This window comes from Apis mellifera, linkage group LG9 (genome assembly GCF_003254395.2).
Source record: "Apis mellifera strain DH4 linkage group LG9, Amel_HAv3.1, whole genome shotgun sequence".
Lineage (NCBI taxonomy): Eukaryota > Metazoa > Arthropoda > Insecta > Hymenoptera > Apidae > Apis > Apis mellifera.
This window is the reverse complement of record NC_037646.1, coordinates 12219444-12240387: the sequence shown is the minus strand read 5'-3', so window position 1 is coordinate 12240387 and position 20944 is coordinate 12219444. Positions and strand designations below refer to the sequence as shown.

General features: G+C 37.8%; 1 protein-coding gene and 1 long non-coding RNA gene across 4 annotated transcripts in view; one reads left to right on the top strand and one right to left on the bottom strand.

Moving 5' to 3' along the window:
* Positions 1 to 20944, top strand: part of LOC102654831 — a 158365-nt gene that overhangs the window by 8783 nt on the left and 128638 nt on the right. The window lies entirely within an intron of this gene.
* LOC724269 (connectin) overlaps positions 856 to 20944 on the bottom strand; it is a 190043-nt gene continuing 169954 nt past the window's right edge. For both annotated transcript variants that reach the window (XM_001120061.5, XM_006567352.3), the window contains exons 4-6: positions 8002 to 8190; positions 6967 to 7091; positions 856 to 5974 (exon numbers count right to left, since the gene is read on the bottom strand). In XM_001120061.5, the coding sequence (XP_001120061.2) occupies positions 5726 to 5974; positions 6967 to 7091; positions 8002 to 8190 (563 nt within the window). In that variant the 3' untranslated portion in view covers positions 856 to 5725. The remainder of the gene's footprint in view (positions 5975 to 6966; positions 7092 to 8001; positions 8191 to 20944) is intronic.

Below are 20944 nucleotides of genomic sequence, written 5' to 3'. Positions count from 1 at the left end.
CGGATGATACGAAAAAACAAAAATTCGCACCATTTTTTACATACACGTATGTACGTATATCTAAAAGAAACGAGGGATCATCGTTTGTTCATCGTCAAAAGCTCCTCTTTAGGCTCCTCGAAGCCTATCGAGTACGAGAGTCGAACGTGTTTACGCTATTCATTTATTATTCTTTTCTCTCTCATCGATCGAAACAACGACGACGCTCCTCCGCGTCCAACGATTGGCAGTTTCCGCACGATTAATCTTGTTTTTCAAACGATGATGATCGATCAAAGGCGGATATTGAATATTCGGTTTTGCGTTAATGAGCTTTCTTACAACGACTAACACCAAACTTTTCTTATCTTTGGTTTATCTACGAGCTTAATATTTTCCAGAGGATTCGTGTGTATATGCGTGTCGATGTGTGCGCGTGTGTATTACGGGTTGTACGGGTAGATGTGTGTATGCATTTTGTATTGGCGCACGCTTCCGGCGCGCGCTGTGCGTGTCAGGAGAGAGAAAGAGAGAAACAGACAGACATTTTTCTTTTTTTTTTTTTTAAATTTCTCTTAATTATTAAGAATCGTGCTTAAACCTAGCTTACGAGATATATATATATATTTTTTTTCTTTTATATCCTATGCTTATCGAGAATTATTGAACAAATTTGGAACGTTTTTTTAAAACATCTTTTATATATCCTCGATTCGAACGAGAACGCTCCACGCACACGTGAAACACGGGTTAAATCATAGCTATCCATTGCATTTTTCGAATAAGTTTACTTTTTCTCCAGGGAATAACGTGTTGGCGCACGCGACAATTCCGTTTCGAATATAATATCTTGTAATTATTTATATAACTTGTTTCTTTTTTCCATCTGTCTTCTTCGTATGCGTGTATGCGCCTCTATTTACAACAGACGTCGTACCACAAAATATCATCGTACGGGATTCTTAAATAACGATATTCGATCGAGTCGACGAAGAACGCCGAAGATGAGTATGAAAAAGAGGATAAGCTAATAAACTAGGAGACCTAAGAGAATAATTGATGAGAATCTAACTCGAGACCTCGCGATTCGTGCCCCGTGAAGAGAATATTTGGATCGATCGAAAATATAACATGATCTTTTTTTCTTTTTTCATCAAAATATTCGTATATATATATACTATATTTAAAGAAAATGGATTTGATGAAGATGTTTGCTGAAGTGTAATTGGAAGATTGTAGATTGAATTTAATTTCATAACGTTATTACGAAGTTAATTTAATATTATTCTGATTTTAATTAATGTCTAATTCTTTATGTTAATTAAATTTTGTTTCCAGAACGGACGATATTTCTTTTTTTCCAATTTTATCGTTAGTTGTCAAATTCTCCAACTGATTGTTTGTTTCAATTTCAAAATTATCCATGGTAAGAAAATCAATGTTCAAATGGAAAAAAGATGGAATATTTTTCTAATTTTCTCATTCCGCGCTGTTTTTTCCTTTTCTTTTTTTATTTTACGCTACGTAAAATAGGAAAAGAATAAGTAAATTTTAAATCGTCTTTTTCAGGGTCATTTCTAGTGTGATTCAATTATTTAAATGTAACGCGTAATATTAATTTACGTATCGTTTTGTCGAAATAGGAAAAATATATTTGAATAACAATTACTCGAAAGATAATAGTGGTGAAAAGATGATTAAAAAACAAATCGTTACAATAACATCGATATTAATAATAAGAAATAGAACGCGTAAATTGAAAAAAAAAAAAAGAAAATTGTAAGTAAAAAGTTGAAGAAACAACGTCAGGATAATTTTAACAGATGTTAAAACTACGTCTTCAATGTGCGTTTTCATCGTGTTTTTTCTTCCATCGACTGATCAACTTCGTCGTTCCGGCCAAGGTCATTTTGCAATCCGACTATTCATATACTATATCGTATATCGCGATGCTATATATATATATATGTTTATATATAATAACGCATATACTATGACAAACAATCTCAACATCATCGATAATTCTCCATTTTTCTACTTTCTTCCACTTTTTGCTTCTTTTTTTTCTTTTAGAATCGCGCGGGGCAAGTGATATTCCACGTTATATTAGTCGGTCGTCCATCATTATCGAGAAGGATTTGATCCTGGACGCCAATTTCCCTTCGATAGTTTGGCATTTTTATGATAAAAATGAGGCAGGATCATAATATAAAGAAATATATATATAAAGAAAAAAAAGGAAAAACAAAAAATTTTGTTTTTACAATGTTTCTTCAATCTCGTTCCATTCGTGTAATCCTCGATTTTTTTTTGCTTTTTAGGAGAGAGATATATTTCAAATTAAGTAAACTTAATTAATTTAGAAAATGAATAGTAGACGTAATCATAATCACGTACGAATTTTTGAGAAAAATCTTGACGAGCGAATAATGCGAGTCGAGAGATTGGGTATCTTTGGTTTTCTATCTTCTTTTTTTTTTTTTTTTTTTTAGAACATATTAATTTAACGAGATCTTGAATATCTTGAGAGATTTGAATGTTCGAACATTTTGTCGTAATGAATAACAAAGATGATCGATATCTCTATCCTACTACGTTTACTTTACGTAATTGAAAAGTAATTGAAATCTAGAAATTTCTTACGATATCGCAACGGCTCTTTTAGAAAATGAACAGAAGAGAAATTTGAATACAACTATTCTGCTTTCCACGATTCTCGATAAAACTTAACTATTTACGAATAATAGGAGATAAAAGATGGCACTCGGAAGAGGAGTCGAAAAGCGAAACGGAGAGGTATTCGTCCAATTTACCAAGGACACTGTTTTCCTACGATACGATATTTAAAAAAAAAAAAAAAAAAAAACGACGTTCTTTCTTTTCTCTTTTTTTCGACCATCGTTCGTGGCTCTTTTATCTTTTCGTTTGCTCTCCGCGGCTCTAAAAGGAAAAGAAAAAAAGAAAATTCGCTGTGTATCGTCGCGAACGACCAATTCACTCGCTTTTTTCCTTCTTTCCCTCGATTGTCTGACGTTCAATTAGGGGCGTAATTAAGCCAGTTGGCCAAAGAAGGAGGCTTGACGGAGACGAAGGGAGGCCGTATCATCCCTCCTCCTTCCTTCTCTCCCCTTCCCTCGAAAAACCTCGAGAAACCGCGCCAATTTAGCGATCGAATGTCGCGTAAACCGCGTCAACCTCTCGAAACACGCTTAGAGAATTAGATTCTAAAATTGTTGAAAATTGCAAATTCGATCGCGAGTCGAGGATTTAGCAGCGAAGATATTACGTATCGAATCAAAATTTGAAATTTCTTCTTTTCTTTCTTTGATTTTTCAACATTCACGATATACAATTTTTTCTTTCTTTTAAACCGATTATAAAAAAGATCAATTGCGTTTTCTTTTTTTCTTTCGTTCCTGCTTCCCTTGCTACCCGATCGCCAATCACGCCAATCACTTCCTTTCGTTCAACGCTAATTAGAATCCGAACGCTACGATAACGCGTCTTGACTAGTGAAACGTCGAAAACGACGATTTGTTCGACGATCATGTGATTATTAGGTACTTGTATCGATCGATCGATATTCACGAATGAAAGGAATAAAATGATGAAAAGTCGCGAACGATTCGATGGATTAATGACATAAAGTAGAAATAAAAGTGAGGATAATCGATATATCAAGCGGCTCGATACTTAAATCTGATTAGAGATTAGTTTCTCGATTTTCCCGGTAAAGAGAATCATTTATCGATATTTGATCCTATGGTAATTAATAGGATTAAATATTGGTCGATCAACGGATGAATAGAAAAGGAACGGAGGGCGATCCATAATGGTAAAATCAGCGCGATCGCACGGGGAATTGACTCGTAAGCTTCGTATTCACGATCAATTTCCGTTTCCGCTCAACTTCCGAGAGTCTCGCGAGGATGCGGCTGATCAGAAATTGTCGACTCGTTCGAACAATTTTAATATATTATACGTGCGCGCGCGTCTATTTAGGGAAACGTTTGTAGTTTGTGTTAAAGTGCGATGAATTAGAATTCGGTCAGAAGAGTCTTCGTGAAAATGGAAAGATACAAGTAGATATCGAAACGTTGATTTTTACAAAGCGTTGATTGAGTAACGACATCTTTCGTCCATCTCTGACAGATCAAAATGAACGCAAAAGTATTGAAAAAATACAAAAATGATGTTCGATCCGACACTTACTTATTCTTAAGTTGTGAGCAAAGTTGTGTAGATCGTTCTCTCTCTTTTCCTCTAATGCGAATTTAAATTATTTACTTATAACTTATCAAAATGCGCCCAAAAATTTTTGTAAAATATCAACCTTCGCGTTTATTTCGGCCTCTGAAATCGATCCTTCGAACACGTTCCGCATTGTGTATAATCGCGAGTAATATTTTTGATGAATTGGAAATATTGGATTACTGATGGAATTTTTGATTTATTCTCCTCCACCCCCCTCCCCGTTTTCTGGGAATTCCTTGATGATATGTGTAATTAAATTAATCGATTACAAATCGTTACCCCGTGATTGATGAAACGAATCTTGATTTATATTTTTTTCCTTATCCTAAAATCGATCGCGATACGAGTCTCGTTTCTATTTCTATCTTTGCGAATTCACACTCGATCGACATCAAGTCTAAATTTTGTTGATTATCCACTTTTTATTTAACGCGGAAAAAAATTTTACGCGGGTAGAATTCGAAAATGAAACTTATTAACGCTATTTCCCCAACATTTTCCCGGCCTCTTTTAATTAATCGATATCGAGTTGTACGAAACGATCGATTTCACGAACGTTTCACGATCTACTAATGGCTAAATTCGTTTCGTTAAATGATATTCGTCGCAACTTGGTAAATTTCGATCTTCGAACCTTCGATATTAGATTAGATCCGTGTAAAAGTATAAAAGAAGGAGCGTATATAAGAAGGTTTTATCTTACAATGTTTTTTTTTTCTCTCTCTTAAGAACGCACGAAGACCGTTTCTGACGGACAATATTTACAAACTTGTTCACGAACATCAATGAGAAAGATCGGCGCGAAAAAGTTAGCGATACGAAATTACGAAAATGAAAAATAGCAGTTATTAAAAGCAGCCTTATAAACGTACGTTGTGCTTATAGAAAAACGGGAATCGAACAATTTTGGTGTTTTATCGTCTCGAGATATGATATATCGAGATACATCCCGCGGAATTCGATATAATCCCACGACGCGTTTTCGACGCGTCTTCCTCGCAACGTGGATCAGATCCATCCCGTTCGCTCCCTCTTTTTTTCCGCTAGGTGAACCGATATCGGCGATACTACTCCTACTCGACCTTCGATCTATTTCTATTCTTCGATAATCTAACGACGCTCTTGAATGATAATCGCGCGCGTATATAATTTACACTCGATGATAAATTTCTAACGACTCGGATCGAGTTTCGATCCGATCGAGGATTCTAAAAAAATCTTTTTCGTTTCCTATTGTTACGATTACGATCGACGTTTGAAAAATCTGGAGAAACTATTTCTATCCCGCGTTAATTAACGTCTTGATGGAAAGAGCGTAAAGCTTAACGAAATTTTTGATTTTCGTGCGAGGAGATTTCGCGCACCTCGCGCACGATTATTCACGGTTATGCAGGTATTTTTACGTATCGAGATATCGAGAACCGTCCTTTTTCTCGGAGACGGATGGTCGTCCTTCCGGCGATGTGCTGGTTGGCGGCGAATAAAGCCGGTTCTACGTGAACAGGACCGACAGGAGCGGGAGAAGGGAGTACAAAAGGACGGACAGGTGAAGGCGAATAAGAGCGGCCGAGGATGAGAACCATATGGAACCCGAGGAGCCGACGCGAGCGTTCTCGTGCCGACTCGAAGGTTGCTCGGACGCCATTAGATCCTCCCTCGAGGGCTCTGGGCACGGAAGCTCCTCCAGTTTCAGCTCGAACAGGTTCTTCACGTAGCACAGCTTACCCTCCACCATCTGTACCTGTAACAATTTGTTTGGAGAAGGGCGCGTTAGTCCCGGCTCGCTTTCGAGTAATTCTCGCAATAGTTAATTAAATCTATAATAAATACTTATTTTTCTTCATTGCAACACTTATTCTTATTCTTCGAAACTAACTGGCATAAAGCATAGCATAAAGGAAAAGATATAATTCAAGAGAGAGAGAAAGCTGAAAGTTTTAATCGTACTATGAAAAATAGTATGTAAAAATTTAGCAGATTCGTTGACGAATTGTTCGCTTCGAAGTTTACAGCGTGATAAAAAAGATAAAAACGAATAAATAAATTTTCTTCGTAAAAAGAGAGAGAGAATAAAACGTTCATATCTTTTCAAATAAAATATTAATTTTACCCGCGGTTTGGCCGCGGTTTCCGAAAAATTGTCACGCTTGGCTAGTTAATTTACGAGAAATTTCACGAAAAAAAAAAACTGGTGAAATGGAAGGTATGTGCGTCCGCGATAAGAAATTACGTAACAACGTTTTATAATTCAGAGGGGTAGCGTTTCGTTTCGGAAAAATGCCGTTGTTTCGTTAAATTTCAAACGGCTATTGTAAACGATGTCATTCAATTTCATCGAATTCTCGTGTTTCTTAAAATTTTGATTATCCCTGATACGCTTAAATAAATCGATTTGAAAAAAAATTCCCTCGCGATTTTCGTTCGCGATACAAACGTTTTATGAAGAGAGGAAATTGTTGCCAACGTTCTACATACAGGAAAACAAATATCGTTTCTTTTTTATGCTTAACTGGAATGGTTCTCCGCGAAAATAATAAAAACCTCAAGATTCGATCATTCCTGGAAAAATGACATGGAAGCACGATAAACGAATTGTATAGAATGGATGGATACAACAACGATGGATCATTGGACGTTTAATTTTGCGAGAGACGGAAAGAAACGCGACGCGGAATCGATACCGTTCCCCTGGCTGGAAGAAAGGAAAATATGAAAGGTAAACGTATATCTTACCTTTGGTTGAAAATCGGAATTCGAGGAGGAATCCTCGTATCCGTCTTTACTCTCGTACTCGTCGCCCATGTAAGCGTCATCGTCCTCGATACTGCCGTCTCTCGAATTCCCGCTCCGATATTCCTCTGTAACAGGGGAGAATCGAAAATTTGAAGAGAATGTATATGGAGCGGTAGTCGAATACGACCGTTTTCCATTCTTTTCATTCTTCCCATTTACGCATCGAGGGGAAACGAGACGAACGTAACGTTTCGTAGACAATGATAAAATTAAATTTTACGAATGTTATTTGTTTAATTTTGTAATGAGAAGAAAGCTTTATTTATAGTTGAAATTTAATTGCATTCGGGATATTTCTCGTGCAGTAATTTCCAACGACATCATCTGTTTACTAATTTAAAGAAATTGCGAAACGAAAACAAGTGGTTTCTCGAGCTTGAATTCTCCATGAAACGAATGATATATATATAGAAAAAAAAAATAAATAAATTTATCTCGACGATTAAAATTGAATCGAAATTGTAGAAATCGATATAGGACAAGATTCAACGTAAATTTTGAAAACAAAACGTAGAAAAAGGAATCCCATTCTGTTAATTATCCGACATACAGTGAAAGATTCGAAGAAGGATCCTTATTCTTTCTTCACCGAGACACGTTTGAATGATTACGATTCGGACGTTTTTCCGTTCTCCATGAAAATTAACGCGTTAACTTAAAAATATCCTACACGAGATTGTTATTAAAATATTGTTAAAGTAAAATTATTCGAGGTTAATAAAAAAATCGTTATCGAGATGAATCATATTTTCATAATTTTAGTCGAGTAATCCAAGACTAATCATCACGAATGATTATGAATTCGTATCGTAACACTTAGGTTATTACGGTTGACTAAGTAACAAGAATCTGTTCGTATGTCGCAGATGGTTGAAAATCCAAGCAACGTAAGAACGCGTTACAACGGTGGAGAAAAGTTGGAGAAAGTAGGAAGAGAGGAAAGAGAATGCGATAATAAGTAGCGCGCGAACTTACCAGCGTTTCGTGCATTCTCGAGCGCCTCGTTCCATTCCAGATCTTCCTTGTTGTTCATCTTCAGCGTTGCGTTATTGCTCTCCAAGAAGCAAGTAAGCTCCTCCAGAGAGTCCCGCAGCTTTACGTTCTTCGTCTCGTTCCTGAGACCCCAGATCCACGCTAGTTTGCAATCGCAGATCAGTTTATTGCCTGGAACCGAAATACGTAAATCTTTGAATGATCTTTGGAAAAAGAAAGAATCTAACAATTCATACATCATACGTATATGTTTTCCTTTCAGCTACGAAGAGAGTGACAATTATTACGCGCGAATTTTCCAGGATCCACGGGGAATCTGCTGGAGATTTGTGCAATTAATCGTAAATTAATCGGTTAATAATACATCTCGGGCACTAGAAACACTTTTCCAAAATTTTGTCCCCAGTTGCCGTCAGAAATTCATGGGATTGCGGTATGTCGACCGTATACCACGAAAAGCTCGTGTTAGAGCCACCCGTACGCTCTTTGACTTTCCATGCTTTCCTCTAAGAGCTTCTTTATGTTTGCCACTCTTGTGGAATTTCCATAGCGAAGTTTGGCTGGCTCGAGTTTGACCGATTCCCTTGCTCCCATTTCCATTTGTAAGGGAAACGAGACGTAGAAAGGAAAAAAAGATACGTATGTGTATATATATAAAGATACGAGAATGTAATAATAATAAGATTATATGTACGTATATCGACTCGTCCACTCGAAAAAAGATGTGCTACGCGTCGATCTACGTCGAAAATCGAAAGAAATTTTGCTCGGCTCGTTTCTCTTTCTACCCGAATTTTGAATATTGTCCAATAGAAAGAATTTTGAAAATTTGAAAAATTATGGGACAGCTACGAATGTACCATAGAGGAGTAGAAATAATTATTTAAAATGATACAATTACGGGATAAAATTGATAATAAATAAATATTAATATTATAGCTTGATTTTTGCAATATTTGTATTACAAATGTAATACATATACGTTGCACGAAAAACAATTTTCGAAGAAAAAAAATATTGAAAACGTTTATAAATTTACTTCCAGATTGCGAAAACACAGAATTACTCGTTGTTTTCGGGGGACGAAAAAATTACAGAAAATTCATTGTCATTCACGCGAAAGTAGCGTGGGCATATCTCTTATTCTCCATTTTTCTCGATGGCGGAAAGAATGGGAAAGAGAAGGGATGCTATTAAAGTTGGTCGTTTCATTTTCGATTCAGCGAAGAAGGATTAGCGCGAGACAACACCTCTCGCTTCTGTGAATGTAATGGATATGAAAGTGGTGATTGTCGCGTGGACAATAGCGCTTAGCAATTATTTTAAAGCAGCCCTCGAAACAATGAGACCAAGTGGCGTATATAGTAACTTGTTCCATATTCCAGCTTTGAAGCTCATAATGGCTCGTAATAACAGCAGAAGCGGTGGCTAAAGACCAACCGACGCAACTGTCTCTCCGTCCCTTCAATTTCCATTTATCTTATACTTTAATCGTTACACGATTCGGCCTCCTCGCTATCCGTTTCAAATCTCGTTTCCTTTCCCCTTTCGAAGGGAAAATCGAGCAATCGGAAAGGTTTCGAGAGAGGGGATCTCCCCGATCGATGGAAATTGGTCTCGAGGCGTGGCGCCGCGATATTATTTAGAGATTCGAGCGAGATAAGGACGAGTAGAACAACGACTCCGTTACTTTTCGTTGTTGCATGTTTGATGGGTTCGGCTTCTGTCCGATTGTCCGTTTCGAGTGGCACGCGTCCTTCGGGATCGCTCGATGAAAATTGAAAGGCCAACTCGGCGAAACAAGGGATGACCGACGCGGCGCGATGTGAAAAAATAATGAAACGTGTACGAGACGTGCTCGAACGATCGCAATTTTTCGCGTGTTTGATCGTGAAATGGAGGAAAATGGAGACGTGTACGAATGCTCCAATGAGATGTATAACTTCCCTCTTGGGATTAAATTTCTTTTGCGTATTTCCTTACGAAGAGTGGATAGATTCACTTCTCGAGTGGATCATTATATATTTTTATTTCAATCCTTTTGAATTCGTTCGAGATGCGTATCGCGTTACAGAGAAACGAGCGGTAATTTCGAGCGAACAACATTTCGTCTCGACTAATCTTGCAACAACAACGACGAGTTAATTTTTAAACACATTTTACGATTTTTTTAACGCGTTGTCTTTTTATTGTTGGCGAAATCGAATCGTTGATTTTTCTCGATTTCCTTTATTAATCGAATGGACGGATTCTATCGGTTTTATCGAAACCCAAAGAAATTTCGTGATCGTTACAATCGACAGTCGTGCAAAATATGGCGATCAACATTTATTTAAAGACAAAATTTTGACAAAATCATTTTTCCTTTTTTTCAATTGTCTGAATTGAAGAGAGAAAGAGAGAGAGGGAACGAATAATTTTCAGAAATTACGACGAAAAATTGGATTTTCTCTTTCGTGAGATCCTTCAAATCAACGAAAATGGAAGAAAAGATAGAAGGATGTTTCTCCTGTGTAACGTATCGACGTTTTTCTAGTTGATAATTCTATCCACGCGCAAAGATGTTGGTGAAAATTTGTAATTAGTTGCTCGATCTCAAAGCGTGAGAATTTTTTTTTTTTTTATAGGGGAAGTTTGACGAGGCAAAGAATAAGGTTTCGATAAGATTTTGATTGTAGGCGATGAAACTGCCGTGAACAGATATGGCCGAAAGGGAGAGATAATTCTCGAGGATGATCCAGCGAGGAAATCTTGGAGCGATTCAACGGTGCGATTAAACGGAATAAACGATCGTCGAATCGATAAGAGTTACGAGAGACCGCGAGAAACTTTGTTGTTCGAAGAGAATTAACAGCATCGTTTCGCGTTTATCTGTGATCAAGTTTGGGAGGACGTTGGGAAAATTAAAAATCTTGAAAAATGAATTCTTCGTTGCTCGAATCTCAGATTACGGGGAAAAAAATGTGGAACGTAAAAATTGAAAACTCGCGAAGATCTCGTTTCCTCAGGATCGTGATAAAAAAAAAATCTCTGGTTATTCGGTAAATAGGAGTAAAACATATTGGAAGTAACGAAGGCAAGTGGCGTTGCTCGAGCGGTATCGCGTTTGTACCCGATGATCGCTTTTCACCGATCGAATTCTCAATTTCCATTGCTATCGTACTTTATTTCCCACGAGGTCGAGCCACTCCCCGCGGTATTTGATTATTGTTACACGTTCTTTCACTCCCTCGAGTAGAAGCGTCTTCCTTTCTCCCTTTCCTCCTCTTCTCTCTACAGGATTTTCGTGGTCCTTTTGATCGTTCTAGGTCAGGCAGAAGGCGGCATCGAGGATCGATCTTCCGGAATGAAAAACGGCTAAGAGTGTTCCTCGTGAAGGAAAATAGAGAAAAGGGAAGGGATCTTCTTCTTCTTCTTCTTCTTCTTCTCGTATCCACCGTTTCAGCTTCCTCTCTCTTTCTCTCTCTCTCTCTTTTTCTCTCCTTATCTCCTTCGATCGTTCCTCTCTTCGCTTTGGAATTTTCATCTACGTACGTCCAACGAATCTTTAACCGGATCCCCTCCTCTTTATTGGATCATTTCTTTTTCTTTTTCTCCTCCTTCTCTTTTCTTTCTTTTCCGGTTCAACGTTTCTTCCAAAGTTTTTTTCACCATCTTTCTCCAGTTTTGCTTCTGGATCAGTTAGGCTCGAATGGGTAAAGCGACGCGATCCACTGATTTTTTGCGTTTCCCTTTGAAACTTTTGCCTCGGGAGAAGCGAAATCTAATTCTTATTCGTAATTTATCGTACGTTTTATTTTTTTCGAACCACGAGAATATCTTAAAATTTTTATTATCTTTTCTTTTATTTTTTTTTTTTTAAGAGAAAATATTGATTCTTAAGGATCGTTCTCTTCGTTCATATTTTTTTACCGTGTCGTTCGATCTCGATGGATAAATACAATAATTATTAGAGGTGCGCGAGAATATCGAATACTCGAATCGAAATATTTTATCATTTCGAGGAAAGGAAGAAAAATATAGGAGTGATACTTGATGAAAAGCATGTCGTTTTTTCGTCCGTTTATTAGGAAACATGTTCGCGAGCGCTACAAGATTTCTCGAGAAGGGTATCTCTTTCACGGGAATATTTTCTGGTCGAGTGTCTCTCTCTCAAATAACGACGCATCTCCCTCGTGTTTTCCCTATTATTTGCCTTCCATTTGCGTTACGATTATAATTATCGCGAAAGAAAGAAATTTCTAAGCTCTTCCGTTCGGATCGCTCGATCCTTTATAAATAAAATCTTTTACTTCTCTCGCTTATGTAACTTTCCTCTTTATCTTATATTCCGATCGAATCCTTCAAATATGTCAATTTTACAATTTTTCTTTGAAATTTCTTTCGTTGAAATTTCATTTCCAAATAATGAATCAACATCTTCCTTGATGAATCGAGTAAGAAAGCTTGATTGGATCAGTCGTTCTTCTTGAATCTGACGAAGGAACGAACAAAGAGACGTAAGATCGCGATGTTGGATGGAAAAATTGAATACTCATCTAAGTGAGCCACGCGTTGAGATAGCAAACGTTTCCTCTTCGATCGTCGATATTGATAACCGGAACCCGCTTTTTCCAAAATATATTTTTGATCGAATTGGCAATTTCGATTTTCGAGTTTCCACTTCCGTTTTGTTCCTCTTACATATTCTTTCGTTCATCGGTGGATTCATAGAAAATTGATAGAGATAGAGAGAGAGAGAGAGATAGGAATGACGAGAGAAAGGGAGCAGCGGTTCGGATAAGAATCGGTTTAACGATCGGTGTTTCCTGTCCAATGCTCGGAACGTATTATCGACAACGGGACAATCCGTATCGAATTTTCACTTTGACATAAACGACGAATATTTCATCAATCCGACATCCTTGCCAATTATTTATTTACTCTAATTTCTCCTCTTTTCTTTTGTGACATTTTCGATGGAATCCTTTTAAATCACACGCGCGCAAGAGGCAACAAACGCACGGAAGATCTATTTTTCGTTATAAAAATATTATCGGATCGAACGAAATATCCTTTCGTATTTTTCTTATTGCCTTTATTTCCTGTATCTATCGTTCTCTTGCTACGCAATAATATTTGCTATACATACTTACTTATATCTATTCGCGACTTCGTTCCAATTCCAATTCCATTTCTTTTCGCCGTGCACCGTCTTTTATCAATTCTCGCTCTTTCCTTTATACTCCTTCCGTTTTACTTACTTTTCCACTCTCTTCTTACCCCTCCTTTCAACACGCTTTCTCTCTTTTTCTCTTCTGTACGACTTTACTCGTCAACTCGTACATTCTTGTTTTCTCTTCTCCTAATCTTCGTTCATACGCGTCTCTTATTTTTTCATCTCCCCATAAATTTTTGTTCCCATTTTTCGTCCCCTTCTCTGAGAATCAACAAGCACTAGATTCTTCTCTTCTCCTCAGTTTCAAGAAAATTCGTAAACCATTTCTAAATACATATATGCTTTTCTTTTCTTCTAAATGTATAGTTTTCTTCACCGTTTCCATTCTTGCATCGATCGATCCTTTTCTCTCCCCCCCTTATCGCTCCATCTTTTCTCGTTTTTTCTCGTTTTCGTTTCATTCGCTTTCACGCTCGAGCGAAATGTTAAAACATTGGCGCGTTTTGCGCGGGCGAACGAAACAGGCCGACGAAAGATAGACGATTAAATCGATAAGGGGCCGGTGGTATTTTCGCCTTGTTGCGTGATATCGCGAAATATCGGAACGGCAAGCTCTGCAGACGCAAGATATTTCACGCGAATGTACACCGCGGAAACAACGATATACCTACTATATTCGCGACACTTTTCCCTCTTCGCTCGTATTAAACTTGACGTCCACCGTCCGATCTTGCAGACAATCTTTTCGATATTGCGTAATTTTTCCTTTCTCGAATAAACAATTTTCACGAAATATTATAAATTATATTTTTAAAAATCGTATCGAGTGATCTATTTCGTTCCACTCGTTTTTAAACACCGAGGAAGCGAATTTCTTTACTTTTAGAAAATAAATTGAAACGTTAACGAATGATATTTACGTCTTCTTATGATAAAGAAAAGTTTTATGTTGTATACAGCGTCCATGGGTGTCGTTCACCGATCGAGTTGGCAATTATTCGACTTTTGACAGAGGAGGCCGCTACTTTTTAATCCGAAACTTTTTAACGCGCTTCTCGATAGAATAATACGAGTTGTTGTTTCATTTCGTTGAATTTTCAGAATAACATTTCGCGATGTCGAGTTTCGTAACGTGCTTCAAGATGTTTCAACTTGTTTAATCCAGCGCAGTGGCAACGATTCAGTTGATTCAACTTGGTTGGTTTTCGAGGATTTCAGTTTTATACCGAGGCAAAAGTCAAAAGAGCTCGATAGTTGCTCGCTTCGTGAACTGTCATCCGTTTTCCTCGTACATTCTTGTTTTCTCCCACGGACAAATCGAATTTATTTTTTTTTCTCCCTTTCAGCAAAGTAGGTAAATGCTGGAAGGATTTCCGTGCAAATGAAACAAAAATATTTGACTTTAGATCGATAGTTCTCGTACGATCGTTTGGAAAGAGGATGAAAATTGCGGCGAGAAACGAATATGACGTCCAATGGATGTCCAATAATATAAATTTCCACCACAAATCGATTCGAAGGGAGGATCAAAAATTTGTCATTTTTTTTTTTTTAATTCGATCCAAAAAGAGAGAATTTTAGGATGAGAAAAAGTTGAAAATTAATTTTAATTATACGCTTTTATATTCCCGCGGAGGTCGGCTTTGTTTATTCGTTGCAACTTTTTAAAACATTTTTTGCGTTACGTGTCAACTGCTAAAGGGAGAGATTTTTAGACGTATTTTTATCCTCGAAATAATCCTTGTCTAGTTTGTACTAGAATATCTATGTAACGAAATTGTGAGATTTGGGGATGAATATTAGACGAATATTGCAACAGCTGAGGCGTTGCTTTCTTTTTATAATATTTCAAAAAGATTTTTTTTTTTTTTAGTTTGATTGAATTAAATTAAAAAAAAAATTACTACATAATATATACTCATATAAATGTAATAAAACGACGAAGAGAAAATAATAGAAAGAATTTATTTAAAATCTATTTAAATCACTTGAAATCTGCGGCACAGAACAGCACACGCAATTCCGATGCAACTTTTCGATCAGCTTCTAAACTCGTATCAAATTGTTCCGGAGGAATTATCCGCTGTTATACTCCTATACGGCTTCTCACTCTGTACCACACGCCATAACAACAACAACAACAACAACAACAACAACAAACAACAAGCGAACAACTTAAATTTCATCGAGTAATCTCTCGTTTAACCCCTCCCGTCGATGAACCCCCCTCGTCTCGGTATACGGAAGAGAGAGAGAGAGAGAGAGAGAGAGAGAGAGAGTGGAGCGAACATTTCATCGAGTTCCGTTCGGCAAGATATTCGCGGTCGAATTAATAATTGGCTTTTGATGAATCGCGCACGTTACACGTGGTAAGAGTTGTCCGGTATCCCTCGCATATCCCTCGGACGGATTAATCTTGGCGGTAACGAGGATTTAACGGCGTGGCGCGGCGCGGCGCGGCGGGCAAAGTTGCGGAAGTGGAGCGCTTCCTCCGCCAGTCACGCGCACTCCCGGGGCCCGGGTCACCGGCCATTTACGCTCGTTTAATTAATGGAAAATCGGGATCGGTGGCGTTGACGGAGAGCCGGAACGCTCTCTACGAAATTTGCGCCGATATCGGAAATTGTCGAGTCCAAGTGAGTCCAAGTGAAATATTGACATCGGTCGATAGATCGATCGACTTTGTCCACCGTCTCTCTCTCTCTATCCATCTTTACATCGGATAAAACTGGAAGCTAGTTCTTTTGGCGATAATTCTCCACGTTACACGCTGTTATTCGTCTCGCTCGACAATGGTCTTCGATTTGCGCCATCAGAGAAATGATACTAGCAATAAAGTCGGATCGGGATAGATGCGAAGAGCAAAACGACGAATATAATCTTCTTTCGTATAACACGCGAAATAAGTCGTTTTTAAACGATCGATATCGATAGTGGAGAACTCGTTTTTCGGGTAAATTTTGAAAAACAGGGGTACGAGGAGGAGGGATATTATAAATGGGGAGATAAGATCGGCGATTCAGGGGGCGGTTTACGTATTCTCATTGCGAAGAAATTTACTGCAGATTACCTGCAATTCGCAGACTCGCATATTTTTTCCAACATCGGACCAATCTTTGTTCTACCTGTGGCGAGGTACAGTTCTTCGGGGCTCGATATAAGGGATCTACCAAATTTCGGGGCAAATTATTATTTTTCGAGCATGCATATTCGTTGATCAATTTTCATTTTTGAAAATTTCTTGATCACTTTATTATTCATAACGCGAAATAATTTAATATTCCTATTTTATATTTATATTTTCGATCGAGTTTCTATGGCAATGATGGATGATTTCTTTTTTTTTTCTATTTTGTACAATTATTATGTAAATATTAATACAATTAATTATACATTCTAATGATTAATTTCTAATGAAGATTCGCAATGGAAATTATTGTTATTTCACGTGTGATGCAGCGAGAAGTAAATGTTGTTAATTCGATTGTATCGCACGATACTATCATAATCGAGAAAATGAATTAGTAATGTAATTCGGAAAATTTATAATTCTACATTCTATAGAATAGAATGTAGAGATAATATTAAAATATTCCTCGTTTCGTTATACTCACATTTGCTTATGAATTATAAATATTTCAAATGTTGCAACGTTGCAACTATGCGATTAAAATTGAATAATTAGGACAATTTCCATTAAATAATGTAATAAAGTTAAACAAAAATGCGAAAAAATCGTTATGAATATAATAATATACGAAACAATAATAACGATGACGAATGATGGCGAATTTTTTAATATCGATTAAAAATTAATTCGACTATTTCACATGGAAACTAATTTTTCGGTCGTCGACTTTTGACATTTGTTCATCTCTCCTCCCCCTTCAAGATTGAAATCATTCGCTGCTTTTTCGAACAAGATGGGTGTTCGAAAATAGAGGTAAGAAAAATTTGCTCTATTTGCAGCTGTACCCTTTCCAGGCTATTCTCAAGAGGTAACAGCTGACAGATAAAGTTTCGCGACCGATAACCCTGCGAGCGTTCTATCGAGCTGCTACACTTGCGGCAAGTGGTTAAGAGGAAACTCGAACGAAAGAAAGTTTACGATTCGGCGAGGTGTATCCATTTATACATGGCAGTAGTATACACGTGATATATACTTTTTACGAATAAATTTCAATTGTGAACGAATGAAATAATTGGACCGAATTTAAAATTATATCGTGGAATATCGTGGAAAGAAAGAAAGAAAGAAACGCGTCATATTTTAAATATACACCACGTATATAAGAATACGAGTACGAGATTTTCTTTATTTGAAAATCGGTGAGAGCGCGCGTGCAGAGAGAGAGAGGACGATAAATGAATTCGATCGGTTGCCAACTTATTATTTACGAGCGAGTGAATAATGATTTTCTGCTTATGGTATTTTATTCATGCGCTCGCTCAAAGTGTGCGATTCGTTAATGGTTTATCGATCGGGCTTGCTCTCAATTATTTCGTATCGTTCAATCGTACAATCTTTTACGATACGTTATTTCCATTATAGGAACTATTTCTCTGGATCGATGCTCTCCGATCGTTTTTGGACCGAAAAGGTTTTGGATCGATCGGGTTTGTCGCCGTTCGAAATCTCGAAAATTAGCGGAGAATGGAATGCGTGGAAACGCGGATACGCGAGATTTTAAAAGGGGAGCAGGCAGGGGGAACAGGAAGGCAGGCAGGAAGAGGGTTGTACCCGGTAGAAGAGCAGACTACCACGCCTACACACCCTAAAATTTCATCCCCCGAATGATTAAAACCTAATACACAGAGACACGCCTACCGACCGACACCCCTCTATTTCCATTTTCAATCTCTGTCGCTCTCCTCTCGCTTCCTCCGATTCCTTTTCTTCGATCCTCCTCCTCCTCTCGAACCTGTTTCTCGTCCGAGACACCCTTCTTCCCGAGTCCGAGAGATTCTACCGCTCCGCCGGTAGAAATTTTCACGGCCACTGGCTTCAATTTCGCCCCGACCAGTGGCAAAAGAGAGGGGAAAAGCGGACATCTTTATTATATACGAGGCGAGCAACAGCCCCGCGGTGATACGTATAATTACACGGTGGTGGAAATTACGAGGTAGCGCGCGATGCCCCTAATTGAGCCGCCTCCTCCTCGCGAAATCGATACGCCTTAACGCGAGAGACGCGATTCTGCGTGCGAGATCTAATCCACGCTGGACCCATTAATCGGTAACTCCTTAACGTTTCCTTATAACGCGGCTAGTTTTAGCTAATAACATCGTTGGAAGAGATAAAAGCGAGGTGGAAGCTGGAGGAACGAATGATGGTTCGATTTATGGAATGAAAACGAAGGGGATGGAGGAACGAAGAAGCGTGTCTCTTTCAACCGGAAAATTCGCTTCTCGATTATTCAACGCGACGCATCCTTTTCTAGTCCCAAAGGAGCAGCAAGATATTCGAAGAAAAAAGCGTGGAAAAATGGTTTCCGCTGCTTTCCTTTTCCTCTTCGGTCTCGAAATCTTTCTATCCTTTTTTTTTCTTGATTTATAATCAAGAAAAGTCGTCTAAATATTATATATAGAGAGATTCGAAAAAGTTGTTCTTTAAAGAGTTTCTTCAAAGATAATGAGAAAACGAAGGATTTATTTCCACCATGTATAATTCGAGTTTTTAAAAATATCGGGGGAAAAAAAAAAAAATTCTGAATGCGAAAAATTTCAACGGCAACTTCGATGTTTCGTCGTCGTTTGTTCCGATTTTTCATCGAAAAATTGGACGGGAGGCCCGCTCAACGGATTGTTTCGAGATGTTTGAAATACCGTTGTTAATGGAGGATAAGCCGGGTTGATTCGCGAACAACCGTGAAACGAGCACAGCTCGATTATTCGCTCGCGATTCCTATTCCTCTTTCGAGAGCATCGCTGCCCCTCGTGATAACGATAAAAGTTCTCATTACGTTTAAGTTGGCGAGACCGAGCGGCTGCCTCGAATTCAGAATCGTAATTTGAATCGGGCCGTGAACGAGACTTGGTTTTTCGATGAAACGCCTTCGAGATTTCGCCCACCGTCGCGTACAGATACAACGAAATAATCGTGCTTCGACTATCGTTATTTTCTGTTTTTCCATTCTTACTAGATTCGTTCTAGATTCATGGAAATAACAATCGGGATTAAGGGAGCAGGATTAACGCGTGGATGTAATTTAAATTCTCTCGTGAAGAATGAATAAATATTATTGTTGTGTTATCACTATGTCGGGATCGATCGATATTTTTTAGAACGAAAAAGAAAAAAAAGCGTTAATTCACTGAAAAAGAAAAGGGAAGGGAAAAAGAAGAATTACGAGCAAATTGGAAAAATTTTGCCCGTTCAACAACGCGATACTCGAAACTCGATCGAGGGATGTAATTGAAATTGGCGGGAAACAAGGATGAAAGGAGAGAAGTGAAAGCAAATACGAATTCGAAAGAGAATATCTAGAAACAGATAGAAAATTGTCATTTATTTCCCGTCCCATTCGGGAAAAGTAGAAATTGGGCAGGTCTGCCTGCTATCCTAAATGGTTGAAATCGCGAGGCGCGATTCCAATTGGCGCATTTGCGTGGAACCGAGTTTCGTTTTGGAGTTTGTTCGATTATCTCGTCACGCAGCGATGATCTCTCATCCGGACGCAACGCATTTTTACCCTCTGCTATTTTTATCGGAACAATGGACGAATAATTCGAACGGGATCTGTTCATTTTTCCTTTTTTTCTCTCCCACGTTGTTAAACCATCCAAGAATCTCGATAGATAAAATCGATTTACATCGCGAACGCGTGCAAACGCGTTTTTTGTTTTTTTTGTTTTTTTAAACTCTATCAAATATTCCACAGATATCCCACGAGACGTCTCTTGTATAAAAATTTGTATAAAAACTTACGACAAAGTAAATAGCTATTTTATCGATTTTTATTATCCGAAAATGCATTTTCTTCCATCCAATTTTGAATAATATCGTATCGATCATTTCATCTCTTTGCTCGTTACGAATTAATACGCGTATATCGAACCCTCGATCATTCTTCCATCGATTTTCCACACCTGTTCTTCGTCTATCTGGAACATTAGTGGAAAATATATCTCCAAGTATCAGCTATAATTCAATGTCGCGAATCGGAAGCGTGACACGTCGTAGAAAGTTCGATAAATCAACTCGTTGAAACTTTTACGTCCACTGTCCCAGAGATTCTGATAATCTTATTATTTACGGGTTTCTTTATGTCGTTTTTCGTTATGTATTATAATTCTCACGTAACCCGTTTCATTCCGACGATGAGTTACTTTTTAAAATATCTCTCTTCTTCCTACTTTTTCCTTCGATCTTAATTTATCGTTGACAACAATCGTCGATAAATCCATCGAGTCGACATCTGTATCGACATCTGTTTTCATCGATACTAGCCGATAATAAAACGATCCTAATGCCCGTTATTCTTCCTTCCATAATTTTATTTCATCCAACCGTTTCAACCGTATCGATGATTCATTAGCGATACGTGCTCTTTTGAAATTTCCATTCTATTTTTTTTTTTTAAATACACAATTTACCGGAATAATTTTCTCGTCATCGATAATATTCTTTTTTTTATATATATATGTAATTTACGCTACGTTAAATATTCGATAATCCATGGTTAACTGGAATAATTATTATCAAATGCGCACCCGGTATTGTCCTCTCCCAAATCCGGATTCGATAACTAGTATGGCCAAGTATAA